Source organism: Melanotaenia boesemani, chromosome 17, assembly GCF_017639745.1.
Source record: "Melanotaenia boesemani isolate fMelBoe1 chromosome 17, fMelBoe1.pri, whole genome shotgun sequence".
NCBI classification, from domain to species: domain Eukaryota; kingdom Metazoa; phylum Chordata; class Actinopteri; order Atheriniformes; family Melanotaeniidae; genus Melanotaenia; species Melanotaenia boesemani.
Genome location: NC_055698.1, coordinates 27,640,867 through 27,659,159, shown reverse-complemented (window position 1 = coordinate 27,659,159; position 18,293 = coordinate 27,640,867). Strand labels below are relative to the sequence as shown.

Below are 18,293 nucleotides of genomic sequence, written 5' to 3'. Positions count from 1 at the left end.
GTCAAAGAAAGAAGGAAATGAGCCGCGTTGATCAATTTAACAATAAAGTGGTCAATTTATTCATTATTGGAAGTGTAGCTAGATTTGGAGATTAAGCTTCACACAGTTCTGATCTCTGGCTCTGATCTCTCTTCTGTCTGACTATGATGGCCATTTTGTGTCCCCACAAGTGTCGGGTGAAAGCTGCCAAAGGTGATGTGTGATGTCACAGCCAGTGTGCTGCATATGATTCCTCTTTGATAGCTAAGCAACTTTATTTCTTTGTTTTGCTACTGAGAAGGAAAACAGAAAAAAAAAACTGACATCTTTCAAGATTTGATTTCCTAGCCAGCTGTAAACAAGGCTGCAGCTCTTTCTCTTTCTCAAACTGAGTATCTGAAAACAAAAGAGCTATAGACTCAAGAGGTAGAGTTTCATCAAGTCCCATGATGCATTGCATTTTTTTAAATCTTCTGACATCATATTCCAAAGCTCTTTTGCACTTAATAACAAACATACTACATCAGATATGTTCGGTCCTCAAGGACTGCCTGTGTCAGCTGTGTTGAAGCAGAAAACAACTAAAACGTGCAGCACAGTGACCCTGGAGGATCACAGCTAGACGTTTCTGTCCTATATGGTCATTTAAGCCCTGTTTCCACCAATGGGTCCTGGTCAATATGGAACGGTTTGGTGTGGTTTTGTTCGGTTAACCCTGATATTTGTTGCGTTTCCACAGTAAATGTTGGGGTTGGATGCCTCTGGAAATGCAAAAAATGCATACCAACCTGCACTGTACCAAACCTGACCCGTTGGTATAAACAAGACTTTATTCATATAATGTGCAGTACCTTTTGTTTTTTAAGGGATTTAGAGGCTTCTTTTAAAATGTGACTTTAAAAAAAAAACATTAACAGTTTGGTAGCCCAATGTACACAAAACTTTATGTCAAAAATAAAAAAAAAAGGTCCATAGAAACTAATGATTAGGTTTTTAATACATGCTAGATCGCTATGTAGTAGTAGTAGTGGGATCCAATTTACAAAACAATGTTTGGAAATGCTGTTTGGGAAGCTTTTCCGCATTTTCACTATTAAAATGCCAAATTATAAATAAAGGAAATGCATCACTTTGTGAATATCTTCTGGTAGTTTTCATATAGCTCACTGCAAGTCCAATGCCACGAACAAAGGAAAGATTTGCTGATAGAGATTAACATTTTCAGATGGACTGAAGCTAAATCTCACTCAGATCTGTCTGTACTTTCCGTTCTTTGAGTCAGGCTGCTGTGAATTTGGAGGGCGTATATCCTCAGAGGAGATCTGGTTGAATCATTCAGTATTGATCAGACTTTTAGCGGAACCACAAACAGGCTGATGTTTCTGCTAATGTGCCTTTCACTGAGCCTTATGCCAGAGGGATGTTTTCCTCACTTTAGCTGGCAGTGTTTAATATGTTATGTGAGTCCAGCAGGATGAGCTCATACCTTTGATTTTTCATGGGTGCTAGTAAAGACCTACAGTGCAGGACTTAAATGAGCATCTATTGCCATTGTTGTAGGTTGTGTGGCCAGAGTGGCAGAAAGATGGCAGTAGGCAGAGGTCTTCCAAAATGGCAAGAATTTATTCACCAAAGTGCATGTTTCAACAAAAATATATGTGGACAAATGCAAAGAAACATAATGTAACTTAACAGTTAACTTAACCAACATAACTGAAATCTAATAAACCAAACTTAAATTAGACATGCACTCTGCTACATCATCACAGACTAAAGGCCAGCCTTATATAAGCTTGAGTTCCATCCACAAAATGGCTTCCCTGGGCTCTTCTCACTTACCAGGTGAGTCTATCCTTTCAACATAAATTCAACATACAATTTAAATTAGTAATTCCCAGTCAACTTAAATAAACACCAACACAATTGGTATTAAATGAATCCTGGTACCACCCACAGGCAATAGAAAATCAAACATTTCCTGTAACAAAACATAATCAAACAACCCCCCCCCCCATACTTAAACCCTTCCAGTGGCATCATTAAATCAGGGCAAACCCTATGTGCTTTTTCCTCCTTTTGCTCCTGGAACACATGGTGAGTAATATATTCAAATGACATATTTAACAAACAAAACTGTTTTAACCAAATAAACAGAACTAAAGATATTAACAGTGGTCTGAGTCTTGCTTTAACAGCTTGTTATGTATGTTGGCTGAATTCAAATAGAAAGCAAAACACAAACGAGCCCGGGATAGTTGGTGTCTGCTGACCACTGAGCAATGATGAAGCTAACATTGTTAAAATCAAACAGGTGTGGTTGAAATGATATGAAACGATGGCAAATGGTGGGAACTCACCCACTTTGTCACAGACATCATACTTTTGCCAATTGTGCTGCCAACACAGTTAAGTCCAATGAGGTACCTGCATGTATCATTCTTTACAACTGTGTACAGACATGTGTGTGTGTGTGTGTGTGTGTGTGTGTGTGTGTGTGTGTGTGTGTGTGTGTGTGTGTGTGTGTATAACTTATACAGGCAGACATCCAACCCTCCAAAAACCTAGTATCACATACTGTACTTCTTAGAGATGATGCTATGTGTTTGTTGAATGCTGACTGACTAATTGTTAGCACAAGCCAAAAGAGGCTGATAAAAACAATTTGAAAAGCACAGAAAACAGCTTAATTATCTCATCACAAAGCCAATCTTTGGCTGTTTAAAACCATACACTGACTACACACGTTTGACCACTTTTCATTCTTTGTGGTTAATTTTAAAGCAATGCCAAAGCACCAACCACACCACTGAAACAACAGAGAAGTCCACAGCTCAGGTTGTTCCTACATATTTTTGATACTGCCTCCAAGTGATAAAAAAGCTAAAACAGAGGGACATGCATCTACAAGGCCTGAGAGAAGCAGCATACAGAGGTACTGTATTTCTGAACCCTTATGATGAAGTCTATCAGTCCAAGATAAATCTCTTTATTTTGCAGTTAGTGGTAGGGCATGTATTGAATATACTCAACATATCCTGTGTTGTGTAAGATGTGGTGCATTAAATGGCTATATCATGACCACTGAGTTGAAATTATCATGGTCATTTTTCTAAGTAATCTACATATGATTTCCTTTGTAGTTTGGCTTCTCTCACCCTCTATTAAAACCCCTCACGCAGCAGACAGAAAATTCCCCCACCCATTAAGTAAAGTCTCCTTTATATATGTGTGTTATGTAAAAAGACACAGGAAAGAAGGATGACAGATGATTTAGGCCAAGATTGTACCTGCCTTTTAACCTAGAATTTGTGTGATCAGCCAGCTGTCAGCGTAATCATTCATATACTAGCTTGAGTACCAGGAGACACATTAGAGAAGTCTTTGGGATAGGGATGCTGAACTTTCAGGGTATAAATAAGATAAACATGGTGACAATAGAGGAAGTTATCATTTGGTTAGATTTGAAATTTCAGCAGAACAAAATGACAGTAGCAATATCGTAGATGGTATGTAAGATCCCTTCAAACAACGTGCCATGTATTCTCTTCTAAACTTTCTTCTTTTATCAGAGTTCCAGTCAAATTAGTCCCAACACGGCCCCTAGCTGTTACTTCCATATACAGCTTGCAAATGCACAGCTGAGGATGCTTTAAACAACACTTCAAACAAATACAAAATTCATGAAGCTGCCATGAAAACCATGAGTAAGTTCATTTAAAGCAAGTACATTTTCAGCCTTAGTTCACTAGAAAAGCACTGGTTCTATCATCTGCAGTGGTTCAGGTTTCAAAAGGAAGACGTTAAACACAACGCAGTTGTCTGTGAAATATGCCATAAAACCATCACCAATAAAGGTGGCACCTTTTACCACCAGTAATGTCCTTCACTGTAACACAAAGAATGTCTCAAAGGCCACATGGTCACATCTCCACCCAAACTGAAGAAAATGTCATACAAACCTGCCGCAAAGCAAATGACTGGTGCCTTCTTTTCCAAAATATTTTTTTAAAAAAAGGAACAAGAGGTAATAATGGCAGCTTGAGTTTTATTTATTTTTATTTTTTGTCATTTAATGTACGTGTTTAATGTTGAATTCAGCATTTACAGGGTTTTAGAGATTTCAAAACACTGAAAATGTATCATGTATCTTGATAAAACCCCCAAAATATCAAAACATTAGGTATAAGCCTAATATTTGCAGTATTTTTTACTTTTAGGTTTATGTCTGGTTCATTGTTGATGTATTTTATTTTGTTTTTTTTGTCAGTGAAGGTGACTGGTTTAACAGAACTGAAGAGGAGAGAAAACAAAGCAACTTGAAGCATGTTTACACGAGACAAGAAAAACTAATGTTAGTCAGACCTAAGCTAGATTTTCCTAAGCACATAAAAACACATTAGTCTGATCAAAATCATACAAAATCAAAACTCTTAAATGGGACTAACCCACCCAGATATTGTGGCTGAAGTTTGGATCACTACATGTAAAAGCTAAAGTAAACTCAAGTGAGCATAAACACTTGACACATTTTGAAGTTTCATCTTTTTTTAAAGACTAAAGTAGTGGTTCCCAACCTTTTTTCCCGGGGACACCCTTCATGCATATACAGACGTGGACATTATTGTTGGTACCCTTCGGTTAATGAAAGAAAAACTCACAATGGTCACAGACAATTTTGTCCACGTCTGTACTAAAATGCCATGGACGCCCTGCTCCATCCCGTGCTAACACCATGCTTGGTTTTCGGCTTTCAAAAATGAGATTCTTGTCATAAATAATGTATTCTGGTTCAGTCCTGTCCTTTGATAAAAACCAAAGTTAAATGAACAACATAAAGCCTTACTTTTATTCATTAAAATAGGGACAAATTGTGGACATTAATCACAATGGCTATAATGTTCAGAGTATCCGAGACCCCCTGTGCTCTTTAAGGGGCCCCTTGGAAGGTCCCGAACCCCAAGTTGGGAACCACTGGACTAAAGCATCACTGTTTATTGATACAAATTCCCAATGAAGCTGCTCTCATTAACACGTTTTATTGTTTGTGTAGTCAGAAGTCTAAATGCATCAGAATGTTTGACTCCAAAGAAGCCCAATAACTTGCAGTCATGTAAAGCATTTTAAATTTCTTTCGCTTCTGTTCATCGATCCACTGCTTGCAGTTAAGATCCAGTTTTACATGACCAGGATGGCAACAACAAAAGTTCTGAACTTTAAGCTTAAACATGGCAGTACACAAATTACTTAATGAATTTACACTGGATGCAGTTATCCGTGTTATACTGTCTCTGATGCTAGCACAATAAATTAAAAAACTTTGAAATGATAAACTGGACAGATTGCTGTCTTTGTAAGCATGGCTATGTCTGCAGATAGATTTAAATCTGAGCTACTCTGCCAACTCAGTTATCTGTTTCAATCAAACCTTCATTATTTCTTTAATATTTCAAGCCTGTATTGTTTTTTTTTTTTGTTTGTTTTTTTTTTCCTTTTGCACATAATGTATTTGATTTATTCTGTCAGTCTATAATTTTGTTTGTTACACTTGATCCTAAGTCTGAATCATGTCTGTGAACTCCTTTGTTATATTCTGCCAAATCCCCCTCCAACTGCTGGCCTCCTTCTCTCTGCTGGCCTTTAAATTACACAGAGGAGACATGTTTGTGGGAGTAAACAACTTGAAAGCTGCTGTGGGATCGGTGCTCGACGCAAACAACACTTTATCAAAAATGCATCTTGCTGCTGAAGTCACTAAAGGCCAAAACTATATAAAAAAATTTAAATGCGTCTAATTTTGTAGGGTTTCTTTTGATTGCAGGAAGGCAGAAATCAGTTCTAAGATGTGTTTTCTTCTTGTGCAGGAGGCTGAAAGCAACAAGATTTGTGGAAAATGTGGCCATAGTTGGAAAAAATGTTATTTACTTAGCAGTAATACAATGTTGTTGAAAAATAGATATTTAAAATATGAACATATCTGTGAGCCTTCAAGGTCTTACATTAAAAGCAAAAGGACACTAGTACAGAAAAAAAGCATCATTCAGTCATGAAAAACAATAAGATGGATGTCTTTGTTTACGCTTCCCTACCGTCGTATTCTTTCTTCTCCTCTGCCTCTCTCTAGAGTCCACAGCTGAGAAGTGATACATGGCTCAGAAATACTCTGAACCCTGGGGAGAGCAGCTCTGTGGCCTTGGTAAGAGGCTATCAACGCAAACGCACCTTCACACCGAGTCACGCACAGCCAGTCACGAGAGTGCAGTCAAACACACAGGAGAGCACGCAGGTTTGATTAATACGAGGTGCTGCAGGGTGTTATCAGCCTTTACTCTCCTCTTTCTACATTTTCACACAAGATACTGAGACACATTCAAGACTGTGAGACCGTTAAAGTAAAAGATAATACTGCATATATTTAAGGAAGGGTGACACACAGCAAACATCCAGGATGCTGAACGAAGGATAAATTCACCCAATGGTTTCTATATAAAATATTTAAAATAGGTGTAAAGTGCTACCCCTTTAATTTGATAATTTCGTGCATAACCTCCAGAATCTCCATCAAAATATCACTTATCATGCAAGGTGGTCTAAGCTTCTTTCCTTCTCACATCAAGCTCAGACTGAGGACATCCAGGACAAGCTGCAAGGTTCTCATACAGCTCACACATGAAGACAGACAACCATTCACACCTCCACTATTTAGCAGTCATTAATGAATCTGGACTGTGCACTTTAAGAAAAAATATGAGCAAACTCAAACAAATAACCATTTTAGCTGACAGAATAAGTGGGTTTTTTTTTGGGGGGGGGGGGGGGGGTGAATTAACATAAAAGCTGCATTTCTATGTTTATAATTTATATCTAAATATGTTTTAATGCTTTTGGTATTGTCTTTAGATTTGCTATTACTGAGACAAATGATGAAGAAGAAAAAACAAAATGCAACAAATGGAAGTGGAACAACTGGGAATGAGTTGCATGTCCTTTAATCCCTTGACACTCCACTATACTTAACATCTCAATGTCTGAATGACTGTCTGAAGTCTGTGCCTTGCAGACATCCCCTGTGCCGCTGCCAGACCCACACAGCAGACAGACTTCCAGGACTTCGGCCTATTCATCAGCAGCTACACGAATAATCATTTGAATTGAGGTCAGGCGACTGGCTCAGCTTGTTGAGAACATCCCACTGATAAGGCATATAAATAACGTCTTGGCTGCCTCGCCTGTAAGCTACACGGATGCTTGTTTGGGTGCACTGACCCTAAAACAGGGGGACTATTTATTAGAATACCGGACCAAAGTGGAAAGTAATCACTTCTAAGCTGTTAACCCCGTCTAGTCTGGTGGTCCCTGTAGGTTCTGAAATGCTAAACAAGAAGATGCTGTTAAGCACCGGATACAAGTGTACATTCTTAGTGAGTTGCTGCGCTCTCTCCTCAGTCTGACAGTCTTGCATCTATATAGTCTATGGTTGTTCATTTTAACCTTAGAAGTTTGTAATTGTTGCTAAAATACAGAAGATATGTCCCCCCTTTTATTTCAGGTAAAAACTTTAAACAGATTATCTTTAGGAGTTCAAAATTATTCATTTTCAGTCTTACATGAGATTATTTAAAGAAGGATCCTAATTAGTGAACAAGAACTACATACCTGATACCTACATAACTATATTACATCGCAACCACCATCTAGCAGGGGCTCTAGTCTCAAGCAGAGAAGAAGGGAGGCTTGCAGAAGGTTATCACCCTGACTGGAGAAAGCTTTATTTCTTGGAGGCTTTCTAGAAGGAAAACCCTAAACCTCCAGGAGAAAATGGAGTTTTTGGTCCCGACTCAGGACTCAGGACTCAGAGGACATGCTTTTACATCACACAGCTCTGTCTAGAGTTTTAAAACAGATTTTACACTTCCCAACACCATAATGGAAACTTTAATGTCTGACATGGGTCAAGATTCTCTTTCCATTCGAGTGCCCATTTAGCATTTATTTCTGGCTTTTTTCTTTTTCATTGCATGCTACTCTTTTTGTGCTTTAAGCATCTTTACTTAAAGATAGGCACATTCAAGCAGGGAAACATTTGCCTTATATCAGGGATGTCAAACTCCCACTTTCTTGCAGGTTTTAGATGTTTTCCTGTTCCAACACAACTGATTGAAACCAAATGGACCCAATAGTTTATTGTCAAATTCGTTACACTGACACATTACTTTGAACCAAGTGTGTTGAAGCAGGGAAACATCCAAAACCTGCAGGATGGAGGTCCTTGAAGACTGGAGTTTGACATCCCTGCTTTATATGATTCATGCCAGTCAAATTAATGCTAGCTTGTTTTGTCTGAATTTTGCCATCACTGCACATCACATGTGATGAAATAATTCTTAAGGTGGTTGCAGAGTTTAAGTTAAGCCCCGTTTCCACCAAGCGGTCCGGCTCAGTGCAGATTTTCCACAGGCAAAAACTGGGAAAGGTGGCAGAATATCCAATTTGAGCTGTCCTACTTTTTTGGGACCCACTGGGACTGATGTAAGTTTCACTGAAACACATGATATGTGATACATTTTTAACTTTTTGAACACTTCTTGTTTTCAGATATTGGCTTTAAAAAAATATAGTTTTTGTTTTTCAGCAAAGCTGTAAGAACAGATCAAAGTCATTAGTTATTGCAGCCCTAGAAACATGATTATGATTAACAATAAAAAATTGAAAAAAGCACATTGCTTAAAAAGTATCAGTTGACCTGGCGTAACAACGTCTACAAGTTAAAGACAATTTATAGTGATGAAGCTGGTACCTCTGGCTCAGGATGTGAGATTACTGGACACTGAATGTTTCAGGTGAGTGTCGTGCTTTTATTCCTGAAAATGTGCATGAATGAGTCACAAAACAAAAAACACTGAAGAAAATACAAGTCTCTTGCTGTGAAAAGCTTTTTCCTCAAAGCTTAGATGTGGGCAAACCAAGACGTCTCGTTTAACATCAGGAGGATGTTCTGGGTGAGTAACCATGTTTTTCTCTCACTTCTAAGAGATTTAGGACAAGAATTAATTCTCTTACACCCCCCATTCCTGATGAGAACACCAGCAACAGGGTTTTGTGATTTGTAACAGCAGCTTTTGGTAAAATAGAAGTACATACTGAGGTGTACAGAAATGACAGTGGCATTTCTAGAAAAAAAAAAAAAAAAACAGACACAGTGGCATTTTACCTGATCCCCATCTTTCCGCACCGGCACCGCATCCGCTGCTGGAGAGGAAAAAAGATAAAAAGTAAAAATTAGATGAATTTCTGCATAAGATGCATTACTTGCAACAGGTATCCAGCCATGATCAGAAAACATGGATGTAAGATAACGGGCAACATAAGCCTGGAATTATTTTGTCCCAACTGTCCATGATAGCAGAGGGTGAGGGAGGGGAGTAAATACTGACAAACAGGGAGATAACTGTGTCAAACTGATGCCGCCTTCAGCATCCTCGCTGAGAGAAAATGACAACACCGTCCAGTATTTTTCTCTCTCTCACACACACACATGCATATTGAGCTAAAATTAGATTAATTATCCACGGCAAGCATTACCTCACAGAAGGCTTGACCAATGTGAGTCATGAAGGTTAGAAACGATCTGCAAATATTTGAAAGTGATGAGCCATACTCATTGATATTATCACACATAATGGAGTAATACTACCATGGTTTATAAAGAAACAGATTCACAGACTTCTGGTAAAGCATGAACATGGATATGAAGATTACAGGATAACAGACTTAACATGGTGACCCAAAGTCTGAGTAGGTTATCTGATAAAAACTAAATACTACAAAATGAAAATTATCCATGTGTTTCTAGGAGATAACACTGTACAATTAGTTTTTTTACTATGATTTTTGGTATATCAGTTAATCAAATCCACTTGTCTTGTTTATGCTTGTCCTAACCCATCTGCAGTGAGTGACATTTCCTTCCAGTTAATGTCAAAATAAATGTAGGCCTAATTCTGATCGATGGTACTTCCTACTCCTAATACTTTTGAACATTCCTTGCAAACTGAATGTGAGTTACAGAACATAGTCCATTATGAAATTCGAGAAGTCACTACCTCATTAGAGGTTGTTCCTTTCCTGCAAACAGATGTTGCTGTGATCTCTTTAATAGTGGGCCCAAGTCCAGTCCTCGAGAGCTACTATCCTGCAACTTTTAGATGCATCTGTTCTTCAACACAACTAAATTAAATTACTGAATTTCCTTATGCACATTCCATTCAGCTCTGCAGAGGCCTGATAAAAAGCCATTCATTTTATTATATGTTCATAATAAAACTCATGAACATATAGCTGAACGATAGAAATTATGTGAAATTTCTGCCAGAAAGAATTGAAATGATAAAATGATTAGACCACAAATAATATGAATATATACATTTCCTTAAATTGATTATAAAATATAATATATGATAGTAATATAATAAATATAATGGAACATAATAAGCAAGAACCTGCATTAGATCAGTAAAATAAAACACAATATCATCACCAACACTAGGAGCATCATCATGACATTATTCTGTTGCCTAAAATTCTTCAAGGTAAAAGAAAATTCCATGTTTTGAGTGGTACCTCGATAATCAAATGAGTATCAAATTTGATATTTTGACTGGCAGATATCAAAGTATCAACTCCAGAATGCTGACACAACCATCCCTAGAGATTTTCTGGAGGTTTAGATGGAGAGAGATCCTCAAGAGCATTACATGTAGAACATTTAAATGTTTTCAGCACCTAGAAATGATAAACAACATGTCACAATGGTCGGATGACGCTTCTGAGAAAGACTGCAGATGCCAGTCAAAACATGTCAAGGTAAAACAAACATCTTCCACTCTAACTTTATATAAAAGAGGAAACTTTGAATATATTAAGAAAGAAAAATCAACCTTTTTGAGCTGTCTGGGAAAGCTGTTGCAAGAGTTTACGGTAACTGTGATAGACTGCACAGAAATCTGTAGTTAGCCACATGCTAATTAACGTTAAAATAAGCAAGATTTTATGACGCAGGATCATTACTTAAAAAGATGGATTCACATATCATAACACTTAAGTTTTTATCATTTTATTACCCTAAAATTTCTGCCAATGGTTTCATTACAATACAAGATTTTTTTTACTATAAATATTAGAAAATAATCAAATAAAAGTTTTTGGTTTTTTGCCATTATTCCAGGTGTACTCCAGCTTTTGTTTTTGCTCTTGAATGCATGAATTTAGACCAGCAAGTAGCAGATCTTTTCAGTATTGAATAAGCTGTTATTCTTTCAAATGGATTTAATTTAGTTAATCACATTTTTAGGTTGAGAAAGTCTTTGTTTTTTCAATAATTAATATGGTAATTGCATTATTTCTTTTACTGTCAGATTTTTGACACATTCTGTCACAGCGTTTATCCTGTAAGCATCATGTCTTAGATGTAAACAAAAACAGGATATGACTCATTAACTTGGAAGTGCATTTAACTGCATTTAAATCTACTCGGTGTTCTCATGCATCATAATAATCAGATGACTTTTTCTTAGCACCACCCTCCTTTACTGCAGCATTAAGATTAGTAAAAAAGAAATAGCTGTCTGATTTAACATTGAGCCAGAACTAAAATTAGATTAATTTTCCATGCCATGACTTGGCACAGTAAGCTGTCACCTGCATGAGTCAGCAACGCCTGAGATGTTGAAGGATATTATATTTAAGTGGCAATGAAAGAAGAGACCTACCTCTTGTTAACAGAAATATGACTTACATCTATATTTTATGTTGGAGAAAAAAATAAACAGTTATGGTGGATCTAGGTTGCTGCAGAAGAAATAGAATTCTTTAAGTAATTTTACCCCAACTTTAGCTGCACATGACAAAGGTCATAGTAAAAGTGTTGTTAAACAACACTCTGTTGGGGTAATGCTGAGTTCTTCACTCTGAACATTTTACTATCAAAAACTCAAAAATCCTCCTCTTTTTTGATGAAAGTCTGATAGAAGTGGATTTAACAGCTGAAATCAATACAACAGCATGGACTCGCTCATCAGTCTACCTTACACTAAGAGCCAATATATCATATGTATTGTATTCCCAACAAATGGCCCAACATCTACATCGATACTGTCTGCATTGATTTCATGCTGTATGGCAGGTTCCACCCCCGCTGAAGGGAGAACTGCCAATTGACAGCACCTAAAAATACCCCAGGCTTCATTCTGCCTGCACTGGAGGCCAAAGCTTTCTATGCAAATAGGTGTCACTAAAATCAGTCAGGGCAAAGACTGCAAGTGGTGTGAAGGGGCAGTTAATGCCTTTTTCTTAGTGGTGGACGATACCAGTGAGCTATATATTATATATATATATATATATATATATATATATATATATATATATATATACACATATATATCACAAGCGTTTTCTTTAAATAGATAGAGAAGATATAACTTCCCAGACTCATGTTGATAAGTCACTCAGTATTGAAAGCATGATGACTCATCCACATTTTCTACCAGCTGTGATAGATGGTGTCGAGGCTGTTCTGCCCTGTCATACAATATTTTATCTGGCAAGATACAACAGGGATAATTTTGCTATCAGACAATGCTCTGCTTTTTTTATTTTATTTTTTTATTCCCAATGAGCACTGAACATGCACACAGAGAATAATGGATTCCTTCTAGACAATTGTCGAGGCCCGGTTATTTATTCATTTATTTCCTTTTTCAGCCATATTGGATGTTAAGTTCAAGACTAAGATCATGTTTTGATCCAATTCTACTTGATATAGGCTAACAATAAACATAAATGCCTGTTTCAAGTAAAAAAGAAAATCAGTTTGAACATTTCCCAGATCATAGCAAATCTTCACTAATGATAAAGCAAGTTATAGCACATATTGACTATAGTTCCATGTCATGAACATGCAGTAGAATATGTTTGAAAATCATTTGATTGTAAGAAATCAAATAGTTTGTGTGACTGTCCTTTCCACATTTCAATTGTCTTGTTTTAACAAGTGCTTGAGTGTGATACATTACCACCACCACAACATGGGAGTAATGCATAGTCGGTTGTAACGCCAATTTAAACAACTGAAGAGCTGATGCTCTGGTAGAAAGTGAGTGGCACTGTGAGATTCGAAGCTAATAAAGTAAAAATGTAAGAAACAAGCAGAGCAAAGGCAAAAACTGCCAAAACGTCTGAGTGGATCCCCTTGAAGAAAATATCAAAAATGATCAATAAGTGCAACCTCAACCAAGTAAAGGTACTATACCATAAGTCAACCACAATTATACACAGTTATATGACAGCAAAGCATCCAACAAAAAGTCCATCAACAACCAGCAGTCAGTTGTTAACTTTGTCACCAGATGAAGGCTGATGTTACGCCTAAAGAGCACATAGCGGACCTAATCTCAAAGATGATAGCTAAAGACATGCTCTGTTTCGTTGTAACAGGTCAGTTAACAATGCTAGCAACATGCTGTTAGCCAACCCTGAAAGCCTGCTAAAGCCTCATTTATGCTCCCATTACATCTGTAGTTACATCCTTGGCAAATATTGTCAAATAACACTGCCCACATACTCCCATGCATGCTTTTACATTTGCATGTTTTTAGGCAATATATCCACTAGAGGGCAGTGCAGTTCACTTTCACATTCAGTTTTTCAACAGCAAAATTGCAAACATGGTGACAATGGAAGAGAACATGATAATGTTCAAGTTCAAGTAATGCACATTCTCAAAAGGAGGCATTGCAGTACACTACAATGGTCTGAATGACTATTAAATTAATCATGACTTCTTCTTTGTCCCTTTCCCTGATCACACATTAGCTACACTGTGCAACACTCCCACCCGTTATTTCTGGTGGAACTGCACAGTTTGCTACATTTAGCTATGGATCCGCCATCTCTCTAAAAGCTCACTGAAATACACATGAAATGAGCACAGAGAATGGACAGAGGGTTCCATCCATGTGCATATGCATATTTACCGTTAAGCATAAATTAACCCTACAACAGTATGACATACCGCCAAGGGCCCCAGGTCAAGAGTCCAACCTGGGCCAACTGCACCAAGGAGCTGTGACCTCTGACCATGAAGCAGCCATTCAACCAGTTACACTGAGCTAAACGCTGCCCCAAGGAAGTTTTATTCTGTTGGAAATCAGATTCTGCACCACAGTTACTTGTTCATTTGTAGATTTTACACAGGAGCACAGTAAAACTGTTCATCAGCCTACTTTGATTTACAACTTTTAAACTCACACAAGGTGCATCCACTCAGTCTAGAACTGTTGTGCAGTATTATGTTGTGCCTTGGCAGCACAATTAAGCTTATCTCCAAAAGTAAATTTTATTTTTTTTTTATTTTTTTTCTCTCCCATACCCCATCAAATTTGACTATTATGATCAATGTTTTGGCTAAAATAAAATTTGGCTAAGCCAGTTACATTAGTAGTAAGCACAGATAACAGGAGAGCTTTTCTCACAAGATGGCGCTCCCATCTCAATATGCAGGCAAATTTGTCATATCTCCATATCTTCTACAGACATTACTGTCGCAGCTGGAGTTCAGGACAGGTTCCAAATACATATTCTAAGGAGGCAGGTCAGTAAGGAAACCGTCTTTAATTATTCAACCACAAGGTGCTGCAGGGGCAAGAAATTTAATATAGAGAATTCCATATGGTTAATAAAAACAGAGAAGGGAACACAAGCAGAGCAGAACTGAAAATAATGATGGTGAAAAAACAATAAACCAAGGAAACCAGGCAGATTAGTGATGAAAGGCATTGTAACACCGGTGTGGAAAAAGACAGAAAGCGAAACTAACCGGGATGCTGATGCAGCTTGAAAATTAAACATGAAGTAAAGATAAATGATGCACAGCGTAAAAATCCAAAAACCACGAGAAAAGTTCAGACTATAAACCAGAAAAAGAATCATGCTTTCTTTTGACATTTTCTGTCCAAAGTTGATGGGACAGATTTGAGTGAAACACCATTAAGGGTCAAACCACTTAGGGAGATCAGTTACATCGGCTAGGGCACAGTCCTAAAAGTAGCAACCAACTCCACATGATGAAGGAAGCATGCGCTCAGGTTTAACTATAGTATTTAATTCACTTAATTATTGTTTTTATTTGCACCATAGCCTATTTAGCATTCTCAGTGTCCCGCCCCTGACACACCCACTAAAACTCACTGCAAGAATTGCTTGGTAGCACTATGTAACTTTCTGACCTTAGAAATATGCATGTCTGACTCATTTTGATGGCACAGTGACTTTTATTATGTTCATTTACAGAGCAGCTGCCCCACTACATCCTGAAAAACCCTAATTTTCTGGGATGCTGTGTGATGTTACAGCTGAGTTTTGCTTTACGCACCACGGCACATGCCAGCAACTGGATATCAACACACTAGCTGTTTCGAATTTGCACAGTGGTGGATTCATCAAAGAAACACAAGAGGCCATTATCAGAGGAAGAGAGGAAAAGAAAGAGCAAGTAATATGACAGCAGTCAACATCAGACTGACTTTTACTGAGTGGAGAAAGCTTAGAGTAGAAGTAGGATTCATGATGGATGCCAAATTAGCCGTCAGTAAGGGGTGATTCGCTGAGAAGACCTGCATTTGTTCAGCAGTACTTCTTTAATGGTGTGTTAAACTCATAGACTGTATTTAAAAGATGTAAGATCTTGGCAGCATCACGTGTCGTCATTCCCGGAAAATCCAAAAATGGGCAAAGAGGTGGAGCTGAGAGGGAGACTGTGAAGGTGGGGGTGGATGATTGACATCCATCAAACTCCGAGCTGCCTGTAGCTAAGAGCTAACTGAGCTAACAATAGCTAACCAGCAAATGGAAGTAGGCGGGCTAAAGCTAAGGCGCGCTATTTGCCGACTAAAAACAACAGTTGTGCTGCACTCTTCCTTCTTGCCGTGGATATTAGATAGCTGTCACTCAAAAGGACACACCTTTAATTATGCCGAATTTCAAGATTAAGAACATCCAAACGGATGAGTGAGAAAAAACTTCACCACCCTCACAGTTGCCATGAAGGTAAACTTGAGCTATTAATCCTAAAATGTTTTTTTGTACCAGGCTTTAAACATTTATTTTTGCTGTGAAGTTGGCCTTTTTTAACATGGGAGTCTATGGGGATTGACTCTGTTTTGGAGCCAGTCCCTAGCAGATGAGGGGTGAACTGCAAGTTTTTGCACTTCCGCATAGGCTCCACATTTTACTGGTGGAGTTTGTTGCTTGGTTAAAGTAGATCTAAAGGCATGGCAGAATGGCAAGTGACACATTAGTTTTATGTGAATGAGGTTTGAATTCTCTAGTAGCCCACTGTGTTTTTAGATAGTTATTTACACAGGAAAGTCATCACCTTCCTTTTAGTTCTTATCCAGTTCTTCAGGTGAAGGAAACATTTCTGCTGCAGCAGTGAGTTCAGCTGACTTATTCAACTTTGTTCACTGTGCTCTGTGCCGCCTCCTCTCTCTGTGTTAATGAAAGGCATGCAGTCTTAGTCATGACTGCTCTCTGTGAGCAAATTTGAGATGCAACCCAGGGGATCTTGGAAGCCATTTACTTCGCACAACACACCCACACGCATGGAGACCCATGCAAGCACACACACATCTTTAAGAGATAAACACCCATACAAACACACACACACACACACACATTCCAGGCGCACGACTCTGGACCTCTGGAGCTGATGGAGCTCCCTGCTGGAGCCACAGGAGAGGAAGGAGCAGGTAAAGGGGGGCAAATAAGGGAAGCTCTCCAAAAAGCAGAGAAAAAACATTAAAGTGGTAACGCAGGAGAGGATTAAAAACCAAGAGACTGATGGTAAATCAGAGCTGGAGAGGAGCAGCTTTGTGAAGGGGGGGAACAGCAAGAGCTGCTGAAAAAATATGGAAACCTGGACAAATATGGCGAGGAAGATGACAACATAGTGTCCAAAAAATTCCAATCAAATTTAAAACAAAAAAATAAGTCCTACCTTAAAAAAAAACTACAAATTCTTCATACTTTCACTGATGTGCATAAGTGTCTTAAGTGCAAACTAGTATCCCATCTTCACTTTCTTAATCTTATTGATAATTCGGTTTGGCGCTGTTTTATTTCTTTATTCTTTCAAAGCATATCATGGAATACAGTGCTTTTACAGTTACAGTGTGAACGGGCTACTAGGAAATTTAGCTGCTTCATGCATCAGCCATTCACTTCCTAGCTGAATCTCTGAAAATGTTATGACCAATGTCTGGAAAATATCGTTTTACTGGACGACTCCTTCAGTTATGTGCTTTGCTTTTTTACTGTATGTTAAGACATGAAAACAGGGATACTTTTTAGGCCAGGTTAAGAGATTAAGGTTAAATCAATGACTATATATTCAAATTAAGGTATAAAGAAATGAACAAATATAATGCTTGCCTAGGTGAACTAAAATTTGTGTTTGATTAAAGTGGAAAATCTTGTGCACAAGTCTGATTGAGCAAGTAAAAATAAACGTGAAACCTTCATTTATTTTTTTGTATTGGCATTCTTGTTAACCATCTAATAAACATCCATGATGCTGTGTGCAAAGCCTGTCTACCAATCACTGACTCCATTTACAACTTGTGGACTAATCAGACTCAGTTGTTCTCACACTGTGGGATTTGCAATGTCAACAGACACATAGTGCAAGCAGCCACATCAATTTGGGCTTAAAATGGTTGTAATCAAACATTTTACCAAGTTTGTGGTGAAAAAGTCACAAAAACCAAACATAAACAGAAAAGCAGTGCATAAACAGGAGTTCTGGGAGAAAGCAGAAATTTTGGAATCTATTGATTGATGATTGTTGTTTGATTTAAAAATTCTTATAAACTCTCACAGCCACAAAACCCTAATATGATAGCTGAAACTGAAAAGTTTTATTACACGTTCAGTGCTGTGCAGCAACAAAAAAAGAAGAGATGACACAACTGTGCAATATTAATGTAATATGTTAATATACATATTCATTTTAGCTAACAGCTTTACTTATTACTGAGGTAGCCTCAGCATAACATTATTACTTCTCCTTTTAATAGTTCTATTGGGCTGCAGAGGATTTGCTCAAGAGGGGGGAAACGGTGAAGACTGAAGATGACAACACACAGTCCACAGGTAAGTGTTCATGGAAAGACCGATCCATTGAGAGAACAGAGCTAACTACGTTTGGAGTTTTTCTGATTGACCTTCCATGGCAAGACGACAGGTGAGCAGGGGAAAAAAATGTT

The 18,293-nt window shown here is 37.9% G+C and overlaps 1 protein-coding gene across 4 annotated transcripts in view; it reads right to left on the bottom strand.

The window, feature by feature from the left end:
* The window catches only part of LOC121656570, a 70,571-nt gene that overhangs the window by 28,053 nt on the left and 24,225 nt on the right, over positions 1 to 18,293 (bottom strand). For all 4 annotated transcript variants that reach the window (XM_042011627.1, XM_042011624.1, XM_042011625.1 and 1 more), the window contains exon 2: positions 9,188 to 9,225. Coding sequence is in view for 3 of the 4 variants with exons in the window: in XM_042011624.1 (XP_041867558.1) it covers positions 9,188 to 9,225 (38 nt within the window). In the remaining variant the exon portion in view is untranslated. The remainder of the gene's footprint in view (positions 1 to 9,187; positions 9,226 to 18,293) is intronic.